The 17137-nt window shown below is 41.2% G+C and overlaps 1 protein-coding gene across 3 annotated transcripts in view; it reads left to right on the forward strand.

Moving 5' to 3' along the window:
* The first annotated feature begins 4744 nt into the window (after positions 1 to 4744).
* SLC44A1 (solute carrier family 44 member 1) overlaps positions 4745 to 17137 on the forward strand; it is a 166917-nt gene continuing 154524 nt past the window's right edge. For 2 of the 3 annotated variants that reach the window (XM_069474518.1, XM_069474517.1), the window contains exon 1: positions 4841 to 4998. In XM_069474518.1, the coding sequence (XP_069330619.1) occupies positions 4963 to 4998 (36 nt within the window). In that variant the 5' untranslated portion in view covers positions 4841 to 4962. Of the gene's footprint in view, positions 4999 to 17137 lie in introns of all 3 variants that reach the window. The other variant, XM_069474519.1, reaches the window with a different exon arrangement.

Here is a 17137-nt window from a genome sequence, read left to right on the forward strand (position 1 = left end):
AAAATAAATATATCTTATACCAAAAGTTTTATAGAAAAAAAAACAAGCATTTTAAAGAAAATAATCATTTAATATTGAAGAAAACCTCTCCTTTGAGACATTCTCGGCATTTATAAATCTAAATTCCTAGGAACTCATTCACAAAATTCATTTATTTGTTGAAGAAATATTTATGAAACATTTCTGGATACCAAGCTGTTTTCTAGGCATTAGGTACACAGTGGGACCTTGTCCAGTGGACATAAGAAAAGATTAACAGAGGAAAAAAATGTAATGTAGCATTTTTTTTTTTTTTTTGAGGCAGAGTCTCACTCTGTTGCCCAGGCTTGAGTGCCATCGCGTCAGCCTAGCTCACAGCAACCTCAAACTCCTGAGCTCAAGCAATCCTCCTGCCTCAGCCTCCCGAGTAGCTGGGACTATAGGCACGTGCCACCATGCCCGGCTAATTTTTTCTATATATTTTTAGTTGTCCAGCTAATTTCTTTCTATTTTTAGTAGAGACGGGATCTCACTCTTGCTCAGGCTGGTCTTGAACTCCTGAGCTCAAACAATCTGCCCACTTCAGCCTCCCAGAATGTTAGGATTACAGGCGTGAGCCACCATGCCCGGCCTGTAGCATTTTTTAATACAGAAAATAAATTGATCTCTGTTGACCTCCTCTAAGCTTATATAGCATGTGGACTCATTCCTGTCATCATATTTAAATAATATTCTGATTCGTGGTTTAAATGTCTTTCCACCCCACTAGGATGTAAGTAACTTAAGGGCAAGAAATGTACTTTATCCATCTTTGAATCTCTGGTACCTAGCTAGGCATTTGGCTCATTCTCACAGCTCAAGAAATACATTGTGAAAAAAATAGATTTCCCTACTTTAGAAATTTCCTAATTTCCTACTTGCTTCTCAAATTAATACTCATAACCCTGCTTCCATTTCACCTCCCTTACCCCATCATTCTAAAATAAAAAAAAAAAAAAAACCACTAGTTTTATGTTGGAAACAGCACAAATTCCCAAGTACTGATGTTTTAGCACATATTCTCAATCAAAATCAAATATGCTTAGCTCACAGAAAGCAGTCAATAAAGAAAATTATTGAATGACTACATTTAAAAAATCATTTAGAAAAGTGTTAGGGGGAATGCTGTGCTTCTCTAAATACAAGCTCATAGCAAGCATTTTTAAGAGAACTTACACATTACCTGATCTTGCAACACAAATTCAAGTGAAACCATAAATAAAAGCCAGAGTTATTAATTAACACTGGAGAAACATCAATTTACAAGTGTGGGTAGAAACAAAGTTACAGAGCTAGGGATTATGAATCTCACCAGAGTCTTGCTGAAAACAATGTTATCTTTTTCTGTTACATGCCTTTTCAGGTGGGTTTTTAACTTCTAGGCTTAACTGGGAGGCTGAGATACATTTCTCAAATAGAGACCTGCTCTTGCCTCTCTGATAATGAATGAGCAGTTACAGCCCTTGGTTACAATTAGTTTTTCCTTTTGGAGCACCAGGGGTGATATGCCAATGCTCTGGAGAAGGAAGTTGTGAGGCGGATCTGGAAGCAGGGCTCTGCTAAAGCGAATATGCTCCTGTGGGATGTGGCTGTGAACACAGTATGTGCTAAAATGTAAATAACACTGCCAAAGCACCAAATGCCATGGTTTTTTTTTTTAGTTTTTTAATTTTAGAGGACTATTGTGAGCAGTTATAAACATACACATGTACAAATGCATTTATATTTGTTACCCCAAAACCTGAAATCATGTGAAAAATGAGTCAGCTTTATTAAAAATCATTAGAAAGACCATTAATTTGGTGTTTTCCCTCAGTCAGTGACCAGCACCAAGCCTTCCATCTGAAGCTGGAAACCCTGGAATTCACACGGCCAATTATGCAATACTAGACCATAGGGAAGCATTTCTGGCTGGCTCAGCTGGTGATCCGATTTTACCCTTCAGTACCAAGACTGATCGACCTTATAATTTTATCCTGGTTAGTGCAGATGCTGTTCTTATATAGTTTTTTTTTTTTTTTAAACCTCCTCTTTCTCCCAAAAGAGAAAGAAAAACAAATCTAAGCCCTTCCCAAGGGGCTTGCCCTCATGACATCTCATGGCGGTGAGATCACTACCTTGATCACTGGCTAGAGAAAAAAAAAATTTCATTTCATGATTTCTGAATTTGCTGTAGTTTAATTTCATTGAATGCTATGTGTACTTGTTTATGAGAAAGAGTGAAAAGGAACAGTAAATCACTGTAAATCGCTCCTTTTATGAAGCTTATTTGGGCATGAGGAGGATGGGAATGAGACTTGTTCTTAGAAGGTACAGAATATCAATGCAGGAGCTGTTAGTTTCTCTTATGCTAATGCCGAGATATAATTTTAAAACATCACATTCATATGCATATATAGTGCATACATACATAATTAGTATATTTACAAAGCACCTTGCAGAACCTTAGAACTCCTAGTTCTCTTAACCCTTAAAGGGAAAACTGGAGTGCAGATCACTCAAGCACAATGGAATGTGCTCACTTTCAATTCTATTCACCCAATATCCATGTCTAGGAAAGAGATCTCTGAAAAAGCAAAATACATTTTTATGAAGCACTGCCACAGTCTGTTACGTATTTTTCTGCTTCTACAGTTCTAATTACAAAATAAGCACTAGCTACTACATGGAACAATTGCACTAGCCAAAAAGATTTTTATAGTCTAGAGAAATGCTCCCATATTGACTCTGCTAAGAGGAACAACTCCCCTTTCCTTGATTATAAAGAAGGAAGACAGATGGCTTCTTGTTTAAGACTGTAATTTTACTTTCAGCCTCCTCCCTCAGTTAAAAACAAGATGTACTTTTCTGGCTTTGAGGGAAAATCTCAAGGGAAGGGTTTTTTATTCCTGGCTGCACTGAATAATTCAACAAACATTTGAGAGAGCTGAGGGAGATACAAAGGAGAAAATACTTTTCCTTGTTCTCAGGGAGTTTACAATCTAATTGTGAAGTTTACAATCCGAATTGGGACCAGAACCATTGAAGTTTTATTTCTTCACTTCTATTTATTGGCTTAATGGTTACCTTTAACACACGTAGGATTCACCAGCCTTGTGGTATGATGGATCTCTGATCAAATTGAAAGGGAACCTAGGGAGAATGCAGAAGAAATAAGGATCTCAAGCAGTACTTGTTGAATGCTTATAGACCTACCAGCTGCTTTCTTATGTTATTTTATTTTTGACCATGACACTTTGTAGCCATCCTTGCAGCCAGCATGTCACAGAGGAGGAGAATGAGGTTTACAGAAGTAACTCATCCAAAGACTCAGGAAATGTATCAGAACACACTAATTAGGAATTCTCCTCCTTCCCTGGCTTTTTCTTTGGCTGTCCCCAGGCTACCATTCCAACTTTTCCTTCGTTTAGATTCCCTTTCAGTGCACATAAAGTCATCTTACTTCTGTGCTGTTTTTCTTCCCCTTACACTGAGTAATCTTTAAAACTGCTGTCTTTCATTTGGCAAGTCAGTCCTTCTGGACTCTCACTCCCTTGCATCTATGCAAATAAACTTTTTCTTTTCTTTTCTAACTGATTCTGTCTCTGAGACATTCTGTTGACAAGATGAAATGAGACATGAAGGCTGTAACAGTGTCTGACATGTGGTTTTCTTAACTATGATCTTTAGTTTTATTTCTTTCACCTTTTAACTATTCTCAACTCACACTGCATTTACTAAGGACTCTTCTGGAGTTGTAAATGTCTTGAAAGTAGTGACCAGGTCTACTTTAACTTGTTGCTCCTCCCCCTCCTCCGCCCCCGTATTGATTTAGCAACAGGAATTTTATCTCTTTATTTCTTTTGTTCACCTCTTTATTGTCGTGGGACGTGCAGGGGTGGGGGGGGACCTTTGGAGCGCTGGGAGCAGAGAGGGACATCAGGTATGTTCTCAGTAAATATTTTTAATATAAATTAACGCCAGCTTATTGTTTTTTGTGGACTATCTTATATAAGAAAGTTTAGTTCAGATTCAATATGGCTTTCACTTGAGAGCATGGAGAACTTTTTGTCTTTTCCCTATTTCTAGCTCTTTATTACAATTTCGACCTTGGGTGCATTTCATTAGGTTCTTGGTCCCCTTCAAGGCTCAGTTTCCACATCAGCAAAATGGGGACAGTAGCAACAGATGCTTGTTTCTTCCTGTTTTCTATCACCTATTCCTTTCCCGGGGAAGGTTTGTTGTGTACGCTTCCCGTCGGATAAAAAAGCAGACGACGGAGCGGTAAGAAGCCGTCAGTCTCCTCAGTTGCGCCCCAGCGGGAAGAGGGAGAAGTCATGAGAGCCTACCCCGTGCATCCCGGGTCTGGAAGCAACCCAGCCCCATTTCGGCTGACAGTCAGCTGAGTCTGCAGGGTCCTCAGCCGCAGACGCCCCCTTGCCCCGAGACAGCGCTCTGCCTCGGTGCCACCGCGAAATGAGGCCGGCGCCGCGCAGGCTCTGACGCGCGCCAAAGGGCCCGGCCTCGTTTTGGCTGCCGCCGCCCTGCCGCCCGCGCGGCGCTGCACTGGGGGCGGGGAGTCTGATGGGAGACGCGCGCGGCGCTGAGGAGGCGGCGGCCCGGGAGAGGGAGCGGGAGAGGGACTGGGCGCGGGAGGCGGGAGGCGGGAGACAGAGGGAGGCGCCGCCGCCGCCGCCGCCCGCCCCTTTCCGCTGGGAAGCAGCTGCAGCAGCAGGAGCCGAGCAGGAGCCGCGCAGCCGCTGCCACCGCCGCCGGGGGATGTGGCCGGCGCCTGCCCCGAACCGCGCCGCCTCCTGAGTGCCCGCTGCCGCCGCCGCCGCCGCCGCCGCCGAGCCGTGCGGGGCCAGGCCGCGCCCTCCCCGGGCGCCCGCCGGCTCGCATGCCGAGGGGCTCCGGGGCGTAGCTGCGCGCCCGGCGCCGCCTCCGGGCTCCTCCGGCCCCGCCATGGGCTGCTGCAGCTCCGCCTCCTCCGCCGCACAGGTGAGGGGCTCCCGCCTCCCGGCCGCCCGCCCGGATGCCTCCCCCGCGCCGCGCGGCGGGCGCCCGCCTCCCGATGCCTCTCGCTGCCCCCAGCCTCCCTTCAGCCCACCGTGCGCTCCAAAGACCCCCACCCCGCCTGTCCCTCCAGTGCGTCCCGCAGATGCCCCGGCGCTGGCTCGCGCGGCTGCCGACTCTCAGGCGCCTCTGCGCGGCCCCGGGTGCGCCCTCAGCTCTCCCCGGCCCCTTCCCGACCTGGCCTCCCCCTCCCAGTCGGTCACACCTGAGCGGCCGTCCCACCCGCCTGCAGGTAGAGGCGACGCAGGCGCCTCCTCTGTGCTCCAGGTGGCATCCCCGTCCCTAGTCTTCCGGGCCTTGCTCCTCTTTTCCCACCTCCGTGGAGTCTCCCCCTCCATCCGCCGACTATTTTCTGTGCTCCCAGGACGTGTACCCCCGACATGGGCTCTTCACCCTTCTCCCACCAGTTTCTGCTCCTTTAGATATTCTGTCCCCTTCCTCTCGCCCGCCGCCCCCCGGCCGGGTTCAGGTGTTTTCAGCGGGTTCCGGAGCCCTTCCACGGCCCGCTCCCCAGGTCCCACTCGCCCGCCTCCCACCCCATCCCCCCTCTGTGCCCTGACCCCGGGCACCGCGGCCTGTCCGCACGCCGAGGCCCCTGCGGGAGCGCTGGCTCCGGGCTGGGAAGGAGATTGGGCACCTGGTGGGTGACGGGAGCGTTACGGAAACTCCCTCTTTGTTGCCAGTGTAACAGGAGGAAGAGGTGCCGAATTTAGTTTTTCTGTGGGTACTGGCTGAATGTCGCTGAGGGCTGAGATGCAGAGATTTCTCCCAGCTTCCACCCTGCCCCCATCCAAATTTCGCCAACCTCCTTCTCCGATCCGAGCCCTTAACCTGGGTGGAAATGTTTAGACAACTGTGTAAGGATCAAATGTAATAGAACTTGACTGCTGGCCACTAATAACTGAGAGGACCTGTTTGTAAATTACCTAATTTAGTGGATTAGTGAGTGTATTTACAAATACGATAAAAAGCAATCAGGAATACTGCATCAAACTGTCTGGTGGTGGTGTATGAAAAATAGGCTTTGACAACGCCTGGGATGTAATCTCACAGTTTCATTAGCGTAGAATTTAACTGTGGTCTGTGATTTGTTTGTTTTGGGGGAAGAAAAGGGCTCTTGTTTTTAGAAATAAAAGCTGGTTGGTTCTTGGTGAAGAAAAATGCTAGTTTGGGGGAAAAAATTCCTCCAGAGATCTAACATCTGTGATAATGCCAGAAGTGTTTTGCTGCTGCTAAATGACTATATATAACTCAGTTTTAAATAACCTGCATACTTGTTCTAAAAATCTGAGATCTGTTAGAAAATGACTAAAATTGCAGATGAATGGAGGACATTTATGTTTTATTAGGTATCCATCCTATTTGTCCAGTTCTTTTTTTTGAGTGTTTGCTTACCCGTTTGCTCTTTTTTCTTTCTTTCTTTCTTTTTTTTTTCCTGCTAGGATGATAGTCAGGCTGATTGGTGTAGTTACATCTTCCTATTCAGTTAGAATAGCAAAGGAAAAGTATATGTGGTGGTGTTAGGAAGAAGAGGCTTGATAAATCAGGGTTTTCATACTAACATATAAAGGTTACACATACCTTTCAACTGGTTAGGAATTGTGGGGGGGAGGGGGGCTAGATGGATGCTATTCATCTAATATTTACTTAAATGTAATTTCGCCAAAATAGTATTTTTCATATTTCCTTTTCTTTTCAGAATTGGGTTACTTTACATTCTGTTTTGGTGGTGAAATGCCTTTAAGACAGGAAAGTATTGATAGTTTATGGATGGCTTGTTCAGCGTGTGAGCGATTAAATTTGGAAGGGATAGATGATGCTTCAGAAGTCTGCTTTAATAACAGGTAGTGAGTCTTGGATTTGTCTAGTTCCACATCATAAATGCTGTCATATACATTTTCTTTGCTTTTACCTCGTTTTGCAGTTGCTATTTCCTTCGTGCCATGTTCTACAGACAAGATGCATGTCATGTACCCGAAGGATGCCCTTTTTTCCTGTGGATTCCTATAACCAATCAGCAGCTGTCACATGCCTTTAAGTTCAGCTTTAGGGACTTGTAGTGCTCAGTGGAGCATTGAGGAACAGGTTTTGTGCCCAAGAGCTGGTCATCAGTTTTTTTTCTTGTTTGAGATTTTTGGCTTCCTCTTCATTTGTGAAGTGTTAATAATCCACTGGCATTTTAAAGCTCCTTTCAGAAGCATCATCAGTTTTAGAATACTATTGTATCCATATGTGTTGTGTTGAAATAAAATAGGAATGCAACTCCAAATCTTCTCTAGAGGGAAATGTCCAAATCATTTTGAGCCTCTCTTAGGGGCCTCATATGTATTTTCAGGCAGAATATGTTTGTTTCATCCCTTCTATGGGATTGTAAGCTTCTTGAGTATAGGGATGGCATTGTTTTGCTCATCTTTGTATCCACTGCAGTGCCTCCCTGTACCTTGTACATGATAGTTGTCCAACAGTAGTCACTGATCTGGAATGTATCTGTACAAATTTCAACATCTGGCTAGCAAGTGACATTGAATATGAATACATCCCTGACCCATGTACTGTTTCACTTCCATGGGCTGGTTGACTAATTCCACCAAGCCATCCTCTTCTAGACTCAAACCTGCACTGTTTAAGTTAAAATTTACCTGCCTTTCTCAACACTCCTTATTCTATCAATGGTACCATCAACTTGCAGAATTGAGCAGGTTTTCCCTTTTCTCCTGATGCTCTGCTCAATGTGTATGTTTTGGTTGAAGCAGTGGCTAAAACATCTTAAAAGAGCTTGTCTGCAAACTCTAATGATAACCTGCACAGCACGTCAAAACAACATGCTTCGAGATAATCTGCAGTTCAGCTTAGCTTTTCTCAGCTATATCATCAGCAACTTTAAAGCCCTGGCAGATTTTATCAGTGTAAATAAAACACATTTTCTTTTTATAGTAGGGATTCACTTTTCAAATATGATTTATTTTCTCTCATAGTTTGTTGCTATGTTATAGACTCTCATAAAAGAGTTTGTGGTCTTCCAAACTTTCATCTCTTATAATCTGTCTTGGTATTATTTTCATTTTCTTGGCAGTGTCTGGGTATCATAATTTCTCATCAAAATAATTATCCCGTTTTAGGATTTAGATCAAAGAAAAATGTCACATTCTATACTAGCATTTTCTTGCTGAAGGAGCAAATTATTGGCAAAATAATTTGTGCAGTATCAGGTATGTGTATGTAAGAATTTTAAAAGTGTCTAGTGAATCAGGGCTCTTTTAGAACTCTTTTAATTTTTATTAGTGACCATTACAAGTTGTTTGCTTATGTTAGTAGCTCAAAACAAGCCAATACATCATAACCCTTGTCTAAAAGTCTTTTGAAGGGAACTTAAAAGTAGGATAGCCTTGCATTTCTTTTTACAGCACTAATCCTCTCTAAGGCTCTTAAAATTTATTCCCATCTCTCCATAATTCGTTTGTTCTGTTATAACCTGACATAATTTCTATTCCTGTAATGTCAAACTTCAAAGTTCACTTGTAAATCTTTAGATTTATTAAATGCTCTTTCCCATTGACAAACCAGTTTGAAGGAGGCTTTTGAAAGATTACTTAGCAAATTGCCCTAAGTCTTTGTCCTTAATGGCTAGATCATTATTTCTCACAGCAGTGCTTTGGAGGCCAGGAGATTTCGCAAGTTGTGAAGTTCAGTGTCCTTCAGTTCTTACGTTAGAAATTTGCAAGAGATGGAGGAGAATCTTTCTGGTTGAATAAACTGCTTCTTGTCTGTCTGACTTTAGGGGACTTTTTTCTACTCTCTTATCCCATGTTCTTAAAATTGAGGGCTATGTATTTAACTCTCTTTTTCTAGCTCTCATTTCTTGTTTTGGGAGTAATGAAAAGCAATCAGAAGTTGTTCACAAATACTTGTTAACATTTGAGTATGTTAACTGGTGCCTTAACAGAATTTTAATAATACCATAGTCTATGTCTGCTTTGTGGAATGTGAAGTCGGATGGTAAAAATGAAATTTGAAGAGTATAGTGGGAATTGCCAACAGAGGTTATGTTCCTCATCTAAAATATGACTTGCAAAGTTTATCTGCTCTAACTAGAACAAAAAAGTCATGGTATGAAGACTTTTTTTTTTCCCATCTGAATACTGTGCTGTTAGGGTAGAGGATCCACTCCTCAGAATATATAAATCAAAAGTGAATGTCAAAATTGGCTGGAAAATAGTGTAAAATAGTGATGCTTTTTGAATAGCTATTTTTCACAGCCATTTTCATGTTTTAACCTCTACAGTAACTCTGAAGTTGATTTTACTTCCATTGTGCAGCTGAGGAGATTGAGACTTGGAGATTATGAAACTTGGCTAAAGTCACAGAGATAGATACTAAGTGATAGATTTCAACTTCAGGCCAGGTCTTTGGAATCTGAGTGCTGTGCTTCTGTGTTCACATACACAATTCCTAAATCTTTATTTGCAGCTCGCTTTTTTATCTTTAGAAAAGGTTTACTCATAAAATTTTGAATTAGAGGAATTTCCAAGTTAAATTTCATGCCACCATTTTGAACTTCCTGAAGTTACCAGCTGGGGAGTGACATAGTGTAATATAGCAGAGCTAGCCCAGTTAGGATGCTTCCAGGCTTAGCAAATGCTATCAAATACTATTTGGTATGTTAACAGCCCTATCATTTAAAAATGTTATTGGCCTAAAGATAATTACTTTTAAAAATATATTCTACTGGTAATTGGTTAGTAGCTATTTTTCTGTGTTCCTTTCCCCCCTCAGGCTACCAAGGAAAAATGAAATATTTTAGTTTTATAACTCTGGCTCAGATTTTTGTGACTCTAGGGGAAATTAGAGACATATCAATCCTACTATCTCACTTTTCTGTTGATCTAAACTAGAATTTAGAAATATGAAGTAGTCTGAGGTCAGAGGGTGACATTATGAGGTAGCTGGGACTAGAAACTTGCTTAGTCTCTTAATCTCTTGCCCTTTCTGTAGTACAGTACTTTTAATTCTTAATGTCTTAGATCTTCTTTTCTTTTCAGCCTTGCCTGCACATTGGAATCATGTGGAGAATTTTAAAAATCTCTGTGTCCCCCTCACAGAGATTCTGATTTAATTTGGTCAGGGATGTTACCTGGGCATCAGAATTTTTAAAAGTTTCTCTGGTAATCTTCATGTGCCACCAAGATTGAGAACCACTGTTCCTTCCTCTTCCTTACTCTTATGTCTATGGTTTCAATTACAGCCCGGATGCCGACAATTCCCAAACTAAATTACTGAATTAAAACAAACCTGGTCCTCGCCTCTGATCCTTACATCCAACTGATTGCTTAGCACTTATGCTAGAATATCATAGGGGCAACTCAAACTCAGTGTGTTTAAAACTGACCTCAAAATTTGTACACACACCCATTCTCCCCGCCCCCAAACATCTTTTTCAGTACTGTGTCTCTGGCTCACTGAATGATACCAGTGTCCTGGTTGTGCAAACTGAAACCTGAGTCTGGTAGGGCCTGCCTTTTCACTCTTCCATATCTGGTCACCCCATCTTGCCTCTTTTACTTTCTAAATGTCACTGCCAGCACCCCCAGTCCAAGCCTCTGTCATCTCCAGCCAGGATGTTGGTTACAGATCTCTCTGGATCCATTATGCTCCCTTTATAATCTTTCTCCATACTGCAGTCTTAGTGCTCTTTGAACAATTCAAAGTTAATTGTGGTTCTCTCCTACTTAAAACCCTTTGGTGGTTTCCCATCGCTCTTAGGACAAAGACCAGAATTCCTGACCCTGGCCAACATGACCCTGTGTGGCAGTTCTCCATCTCCCAACAGCAGCATCTTGTTTCATGCTTTTCTTGGCTCTTTGTGCCCCAGCCTCATAGATTCTTCAGTTGGTTGTATTCCTTCCTCTTCTAGGGCTTTTGCACATGCTATTTATTCCCTTGTCTAGAGGGCTCTTTGCTTTTTCCCCTGGCCTTTGACTGATTACTTTTAAGTTTCAGCTTAAAAGTTACTTCCTTAGAAAAAGCTTTTCTGATCCTTTAAACGAGGCCATGTCTCCTCATTAAACTCTCATAGCCTTATGTGTTTTCCCTTTGAGCACTTAAAACAATAAACAAATAATTATACAGTTAGTATTAATGTCCAGACCAGGAGTTGGCAAACAACAGCCCAGGGGCCAAATCCGACCCTCTGTCTGTTTTTGTATGGCTTGCAAGCTAAGAATGGTATTTATATTTTTAAGTGGTTGAAACAAATCAAAAGAAAAATATTATTTCACGAGAAATTTATTTTTTAAATTATGAAATTTGAATTTCATTGTTCACAAATAAAGTTTTATTGGGACACAGCCATACTCATTCATTTACATATTTCCTGTAGCCACTTTTATACTACAGTGAGTAGTTGTGAAACAGTTTTGAATGAGACCTTTTGGCCTACAAGCATAAATATTTCCTTTGTGGCCCTTTACAGAAAATGTTGGCTGACCCTTGCTGTAGACTGAGTTGATGAAGAGAGAGACTAAATCTGCTTTGTTTATTGCTGTTATTCTCTGCTCGATTGGTACTGGTACGTGGTACCTACTCATGAAATATTTGAATGAATTAACAAATATGCTCTTTCCTTCCACTGATAAGTGTGGATGCACGTCTACCTTAGCACCCTGGTGTTTTAAAATTCAATATAAATTTTTTTTTAAAAGCACAAATTTTTCTTTGAAAGAAGATTCTTAACAGAATTTTCAGCAGCATTCTTAAGTTGCAGGTGCACATGTCATGTATGAAGCAAGTGTTCTTATAGAGGTGTAAATTACTGGGTCCAGGTGGTTGGGAAAAGGCCAGTGCACCCTAGTAATGGGCCAGTTGGATTTACAGTGCTGATGTTTTTATAGCAGATACAAATGGATGGGACTTTATGGCTAGAGTTGTAAAGAAAAATTGTGTGAGCTGGTGAAAAACTTAACTCATTAAAGAGGCATCGTTATCTCTACTATGGGAATTCTGTCTGTGAAGATGGTTAAAGTTTTTGACATGCTAACAGTTCTTCCCTTTTGGTACTTTTGTTTTCTCATTTATTTGGAATATGGCATAGCATAATGTTCCAATTTTGAATCTATGCATTGTATCAAATTCAGTAATTTTTTAAATGGTGGTTTTTAAAAGAGATTTGCACTTTTCAATATGTTTTAATATATTCCACAGGGGGGGTGTGTCAGTGTTTTCCTCTTGGTGGACTCTTTTCTAATTGTATAATATGATAATCGTTCTATACCAGGATTTATTTAACAAACATTTGGCTGGTAAACTGCTGGAATTTATTTTTCTTTTGTGAAAATAATGTTATTACTCCTTTTAGCGGCTCTCTACAACATCTTACAACCAAATATTTAGACTTTCATTTAGTTGGGAAACTCTTCAAAGCAATTTTTATTCCAATTTTTAAGGTTTCCAGATGTGCTGAAAATTGTTAAACATAAGTGTTTGATTTCTGGATACATTTGTATTATGTTAAATAAGAAAAATAGAAAGAAGAAGATGGAAAAGTTGAAAACAGATGATTACTTCAACACATTTAAGTAGCAGCGTAGGTATTAAAGCTTGCTTTATTTTTTGTAGCATTGTGTTAATATAATGATTTTCATAATCTTGTAAGATTCTTCATTATGAATCTCTTAGGATGTTGTAGCTATAAGAAAGAAAAAAAAACCTTTAAATCCAAATAGCTAAAACGTTAAGGAAAATGTATTCTCTCCTGTAAGTCAAGGGGTAGGGTAGCTTCCAGGTTGGTTAGTTCAGTGGCTTCATGATCTCAGCAAGGGCCTAAGTTCTCTCCTTATTTCTTTTTTGTCATTTTAAGGAAAGTAGCTTTTGCTCAATTAGCTTCCCTCAAGATCCCAAGATGGCTATGGCTCTTCTGACCTCTTTTGCTGGGCTGACAATCTCCAGTGGTTTTCCTTTCATAGGCATTGGGAGGCCTGCACACTCATCCCTAAGCAAGCTCTAGCAAGGGGGAGGCAAAGCAGCTGGATAAGTGGTTTAGACTAACCAGGATTCCCCTCTGAGCCAAGGGGTTGGAAGAGGCAGGGTGACACCAGAACAAAAGTAGGACTTTGCCAGCCAGGCAGAAAGGGGAGGGACGGTTGGTGGTTGGGTGGGCAGCCAATAGTATCTGCCACATAGTTTTGCTATTTTCTTTGTCTGTAAGATCACACTTCTATAGTGTTTCCTAACATTTTGCTTATAGCACCATTATAAACTTTTCACAGTTCATAGTTGAAAGTCACACAATTATCTTCTTATTCTCCCAGTGATAACTCTTCTAGCCGTTACTGAAGCACTTGTCTTTTTCTTTTGCCCACCCCACTGCCTCTTTCCCATTCTCAGCCAAGGATAACTTCTGATGAAGAAGAACATTTGAGGTTGGAATAATAGTTAAATAGCTAACTAGTCTTCCTGCAAGCAGTAGTCCCCAAGAGAACCTTGGGGGTTAGTATAACCTCTTCCCTCTCTACCTCTCAATTTCCTTTTCTACTTCTTTTAAATTCTTACCTCTCTGTCTCATTGGTACTCATTTTTTCTTTTTTCCTCCTTTTCTTAAAATTTTCATTTTCTTTCCCCTTCTTTCCACCCCTACCTGTTACACTTAAGGAACTATAATACTGAGTAGAATATACTAGAATAGAGAGGGAAAAAGAGAGTGCCTCAATTTTTTTTAAACTGTTTAATTTTAGGATTTGCTTGTTCTTTTTTTGTATAAGCAGTAATAAAACTGAGGATTCACATCATTATTTAGAATATCTTTATGATATAAAGGGTTATCACAGTACCTAAAAAGCATCTCTGCAATAAATAATTTACAAAAGAGGAAATAAACTATGTGTAAATATGTTCAATCTTATCAATAAATAAAGCATACAGGCACTCTTTTACACCTATAACTTTGGTAAAACTTAACAGAGTAGTATTAATTGCCCATGTGGTTTTGACTCAAATATACTTTATTGATTTTCTGAATAAATTGGAATGACCCTCTTGGGATACTGTTTGACAACATGCATTAAAAAGCCATAAAAAATGTTGACACTCTTTATGTAGTAATTCAAAAGTACAGTAATACTATATGTAAGAATGTGTTCATTGTAGTATTATTTATAATAGCAAAAGTTTAATTTTAAACAGTATATTTTGGGTGTAAAACTTTCTTCTTTCTCTAATATAAAATTCATTTGAATAGTCTGGGTGCAGTGGGTCACGCCTGTAATCCTAGCACTCTGGGAAGCTGAGGTGGGACATGGCTCGAGGTCAGGAGTTTGAGACCAGCCTGAGCAAGGGCGAGACCCTGTCTCTACAAAAAAATAGAAAAATTAGCTAGGTCTGATGGTGTATGCCTGTAGTCCCAGCAACTTGGGAGGCTGAGCCCAGGAATGTGAGGTTGCAGTGAGCTATGATGATGCCATTTCACTGTAGCCTGGGCAACAAAGTGAGACTTTGTCTAAAAAAAAAAAAAAAAAAACACAACTCACTTGAATTTATTGTACTATTGTACTATTTATTGTCTATTGTACTTCTTCATCCCCAACCATAATAAATGATCCTCCTTTAATCAGTGAGAGGCTTTTTGCCTTCCTAAGAAGAAGTCTTTTCCCTACTTCTTTTCTAAAGGGCCATTAAGACTCTAAAGGACCGAACACTACTGTGTACTGGCAGGAGTACGGGCTCTGTAGCCAGGCTATATGGGTTTGAATCTCAGCTCTGTCACCAGCTGGGTTATTTGGGCCAAATTCTTTAACATTTGGTGCCTGAGTTTTAGCAGCTGTAAAAATTAAATCTGCCTCATAGAATTGTAGCAAACCACACACCCATGAAAATATCTCAGAAATTATGATAGTAATATAAACTAAATCTCTTATATGTTCTCATAATCATTAATCCTCCCCTTAAAAATATTCTATGTTTGCGTTTTGGAAAAAGGACCCTCATTTCCAAAAATTTTAAATTGTGTCAGAAAGATGAGTGCAGAGTGGGAAACAGCAATAATGAGAGGCTAAATTGGGTGATTAGGAGTTCAGGGAATGGGGAAACTAAAAAGAGATAGAATAGCTGGAGAGTGGGCTTCCTGAAAACAATTTTTTTTTTTTTTGAGACAAGAGTCTCGCTCTCTTGCCCGGGCTAGAGTGCTGTGGCATCAGCCTAGCTCACAGCAACCTCAAACTCCCAGGCTCAAGCAATCTTCCTGCTTCAGCCTCCTGAGTAGCTAGGACTACAGGCGCATGCCACCACGCCTGGCTAATTTTTCCTATTTTTAGTAGAGACAGGGGTCTCACTCTTGCTCAGGCTGCTCTCGAACTCTTGACCTCAAGCGATCCTCCTGCCTCAGCCTCCCAGAGTGCTAGGATTATAGGCATGATCCACCACGCTCGCGGCCTGAAAACAATCCTTGATCTGGCCTGGGGAGATTTAGAAGGAGTGAAAGAGTAGACAGATTGTAGTAGAAAGCAGGGAGAAGAGAGGGAATTCCAGTGGAAAGGACCAGCTTGCTCAAAGGCAAGGAAACAGTAACTTGCTGCATGCCAGCATGGGAAGGAGACCTGACTGGAGTAGAGAGAAGAGATGTTACAGAGAGGGGAGGCATTAATATTCGAAGGGAAGAGAAATGGGCAGCCTCGGAGGAGTTTTCAGAGTGCTTTAAGAAAGATTAATTTGACAGTGTGCCTGCTCCTCAAGTGGGAGAGATGGAAGGCAGAGGCCACCCAGGAAACTGCTCAGTAACTCAAACCAAACAGTGTCAATGGGGAAACTCAGAAAAGACATTACATAGTTGAAATAGGGCAGACTTTTTGGAATTAATCTGAATATGTGGGATAAGGGAGAGGGAGAAAATAGAAGTTTTGAATGCTGTACTGTAGGGGAAGGGTATAATAATGGATGGACACGAGAGTGGAGATGGGGACCAATTTGTGGGGGGGGGGAGGTAAATTCAATTTTGTGTGGACTGAGTTGAGGTTCCACTGATATTAATACCTCAGGGTGGTATTTTCCATAGGCAATTGAAGACCCAGAACTGGATTTCAGAAAATGCTTGAAGCATAGAGGCGATGCTTTAAGGATGGTGGTCTCCAAGCGGAAGAAAAGGACACTGACTATGAGAGCACACAACTAGGGAATGAGCACAGGGGTAGTGATGACCAGTCATTGGGGATTCATTGTGTGGTAGACGTTGGGCTAAATGCTTTACTTGCATTTCTCATTTTATTGTAACAACTCTGAGATGGGTACCAGTTAGTACAGATGAGGAGACTGAGGCTCAGAAAGGCTAGGTAGCTTGCCGAGGATCACCCACGTACTATAAAGCCAGGAGTAGTTCCAACCTGTGCATTTCCTGTTGCATTGCCTTCCCTGTGCTATTCCGAGAACTACTACATGTAAATGGTATATTGAATATGCTGTAGATATCACTTTTCTGTCACTTAAATTCAGAGATTACATATGCTATTTATTCTCTTTAAAGTGTATGTGTAGGTTGGTTTTAAATCAGTGTACCTCAGACTAGAGAGAGGCCAGAGTATTACAGTTTGGAGAGGAGTCTGTAAGTGGTGGTTATAAACTTCAGACTCTAGGGACCGGTAGTGGCTGCTGTGCATTTCTTTTGGGGCCCTCCTACATTTTATTCTCAGTACTAAGTCTGAACAAGTGTATCACGACAGTAAGTTTTGTTACATGTGACTACAGTTGTATCCTTTCCCCTTAATTCACTGATTCTTGAGAATACAGTTTTAAATGAAGAATGGATGTTTTTATATTTAGTGGATCTTTGGACATCCATGGCCTCTAAAAGCGTTAATGTAATCGATGCTAATGTTATTTAAGTACCAGCAAGGCTCAGGAGAGCAGGAAAAAAGAAAGGGTGAAGAAAATGGCCACAATGAAGTTGACTCCAGCACAAGTGATTAGCGTGCGCATTAAGATCAAATTACGGAGGCAGAGATTATTACCACCAGGGCAAGAGCTGGAATTGAAAAAAAAATAAACTTCACTTTAAAAACTCAGCATATTGAAGATAATTTTGTTT

Source organism: Eulemur rufifrons, chromosome 7 (genome assembly GCF_041146395.1).
Source record: "Eulemur rufifrons isolate Redbay chromosome 7, OSU_ERuf_1, whole genome shotgun sequence".
NCBI lineage: Eukaryota > Metazoa > Chordata > Mammalia > Primates > Lemuridae > Eulemur > Eulemur rufifrons.